The following is a 2,750-nucleotide window of genomic DNA, read 5'->3' on the forward strand; positions in this document are numbered from 1 at the left end:
GTGCGCCTACTGACAAACGCTACAGACGTGTTCTGACACTAGAAACGTAAGCCGTGAAGAAACTTTGCAATTTAGGTTAACATCAAAGATTATCGAATTAATTATAATTACAAAGTCTTTGGCACTAGTCTTGGGCAAAATCGTTCACCATAGTGATTCGGACTCGTCGTTCCTTTTGTACAAAGGAACTAGTTCCTTCAAATCGTTCCATCGTTCCTTTTCGTTCCAGCTTTTTATATTTGTCATCACTGTCATCTACTAAAGACAGAGATGACATTGTTTACTTTGTGCAACGAAGTTCGTGGTCAAATGAAAGATACAAACAATATTAAAAATTGAATAAAATTACTTAAAACAGTTTATAGAAATATAGGAAGAAAAAATAATGAATGGAAAATTTAAAGAAGTAACTAAACTCATTGCAAGAAATTAAGAATCATTAGTTCCTGAAATGGAACTAATGGTTCTATTGAATAGCAGCATACCAATCAATGATTTAATATACATACGCGCCAAAATGAATAAATTGTCAAATATCTCAAACAAAAGTCAAAAAATCAAATTGCGATCCGCGGAACTATGGAGCGTAAGATGAACATAAAACTAAATGACAAAAGGAACGACGAGGACGAAAGAGATGGAACTAGTGACAATCGTTCCTTTTAGTGAACCGTTCATTGGAACTAGTTCGTTCCGGAACGACACAAGACTATTTGGCACTTCAATGGTAGTTTTTGAACGGCGTCAATTTTTACGATACCGATCCCGATATATGTCCTCAGGGCATATGATTGTCCAAGGGAGGTGGTTGTGTGAGGGGTATGCGGGGGACTTCTTTACTTCTTCTTCTTCATCTTTTTTCAGATTTCTTGTTTTAGGTAAGTGAGGACGTTGTCCTGTTGTCCTCAGCCTCTTGTCCGGCCTTAGAGAATTGATGGAACAAATCACTAGCCATGAGGTCGAGCTTGTAGTGTTTTCTTAGAAGTTCGCAATTTAATAGTAGTTACGGATAACATTGTGACTCCTTTTTAACTTGCAGCCTATTAAAGTGGTCGCAGCCGGAAAAGACATCTGAAATAAAGCTGTTTTGTTCAATTAATTGTGTTATTGTCGAAAATACCGGCTGAAACGGATAAACTGCATATACACCAATGCTGATGTGCGTTGTAGCTTACAGTAATAGGGAAAGTCAACAAGACGACAAATAAAAGGATCACGGATCACAGTCCAAATGGCTTTACAATTACGACAGTTCTACTTTGAAATTCCTCCGGTGACACGTTTCTATACAACAGGTGAGTTTTATGATGGTTGCTTATGAAGTTGTATTTTACTCCCATGTCCAGTTGCATAAATGATATCCATCCTAGTAAGGCTTGGAATACAGACAAGAAGGATTGCAATGAAATTGGATGAACGAAACGAGACACTTAATTCACTGTTTACTTTTATTTTCTTTATCATTTTGCAGCATGTGTTTGTACGACATTGGCAGTGGTATGTAAATGGACACGTCATCCGTGGATCTAACACTATCTACATTTTCCAATAAGTCGTAGATATTAGAACAAAATACTAATTACATACATACATATATATAAATGTTTTTAGAAGTACAATAATTGTAATTTATTTCCTTAGCATTTAGATTTGGTCTCACCCCTCCAGTTGTACTTCAATCCTATATTGATTCTGCGAAAATTGCAAATATGGCGATTGGCGACTACATTTCTATTTTTCGGTTCGGTTGGTATTAGCTTTTTCTTCAACATGGTTTTTACGTACAGATATTGCCGAATGCTGGAGGAGGGCTCATTCAGAGGTCGAAGTTCTGATTTTGTAATGATGTTCCTCTTTGGTGGCGCCCTCATGACATTCTTCGGTTTATTTGTTAACCTGTTGTTTTTGGGGCAAGCATTTACATTAATGTTGGTGTATGTATGGTCTCGGAGAAACCCTTTAGTTCGCATGAATTTCTTCGGCGTTATGAACTTTCAGGTGACCAACTAGACATCCACATAACTCGCGGTATAAAGCTAATAACAATACATTTTTGTGTAATTTTAGGCTCCTTATTTGCCGTGGGTGCTTCTGTGCTGTTCAATGATATTGGGGAACACTATTTGGGTGGATATAATTGGTATGGGTGTTGGTCACATATATTATTTTCTAGAAGACGTGTTTCCATCACAACCAAACGGCTACAAATTTATAAAAACACCAAATTTCTTGTATGTTATAACAGTATTTGTTTTCATAAATTTATATATTTTACTGAAGCAAAACTTTATCCATTACAGGAAAGTACTTTTCAATGAACATATTGATAGGAACTATCAGCCACTACCAGAAGATCGTCCAGGAGGATTTAATTGGGGAGGAGATGAAGGTCAGCCACTTAGGCCGGAAAATAATGATGGCAATGCAGAACAAAATGCTGACGAAAATAACGATTTAAGAGCACCCAGGCCAGACCAGAACCAGTAGAATTTGAGAAAACAAAACCCGCCGTGTCTTTACGCTGTACATCATGAAATAATCCAAAGTCGTGCGAAGATGTATGCCCTTTTCAAAAACGAAAAGTTCTATCGGTGCATATTGATTAAATACTAATTAGTTTCGCAATATTTTTATTGGCCATCATTGCAGACTTGTTGCAAGAGAAAAGTAGTAGGGGGAAGGTCAAAATAGTTATGTAAATATTTAAGATTTATGGCACAATAATAAAACTTTTTTATTTAAACCAAAAA

The 2,750-nt window shown here is 36.4% G+C and overlaps 1 protein-coding gene across 1 annotated transcript; it reads left to right on the forward strand.

Moving 5' to 3' along the window:
* Positions 1–894: 894 nt before the first annotated feature.
* Positions 895–2,750, forward strand: Der-2 (Derlin 2). Its single transcript, XM_075298493.1, has 5 exons — positions 895–1,295; positions 1,472–1,497; positions 1,642–1,998; positions 2,068–2,231; positions 2,301–2,750. The coding sequence occupies exons 1-5, from the start codon at positions 1,232–1,234 to the stop codon at positions 2,485–2,487; spliced, it is 798 nt and encodes a 265-aa protein (XP_075154608.1). The 5' UTR covers positions 895–1,231; the 3' UTR covers positions 2,488–2,750.

Source organism: Haematobia irritans, chromosome 3, assembly GCF_050003625.1.
Source record: "Haematobia irritans isolate KBUSLIRL chromosome 3, ASM5000362v1, whole genome shotgun sequence".
In the NCBI taxonomy this organism is placed as follows: Eukaryota; Metazoa; Arthropoda; class Insecta; order Diptera; family Muscidae; genus Haematobia; species Haematobia irritans.

What these genes read in the sequence shown, in the direction of transcription:
- Der-2 (XM_075298493.1), top strand. Translation starts at nt 1,232, where the DNA reads ATGGCTTTACAATTACGACAGTTCTACTTTGAAATTCCTCCGGTGACA. An exon ending in GACACGTTTCTATACAACAG is followed by an intron (nt 1,296 to 1,471) that starts GTGAGTTTTATG and finishes ATCATTTTGCAG; the next exon opens with CATGTGTTTGTACGACATTG. An exon ending in ATAAAAACACCAAATTTCTT is followed by an intron (nt 2,232 to 2,300) that starts GTATGTTATAAC and finishes TATCCATTACAG; the next exon opens with GAAAGTACTTTTCAATGAAC.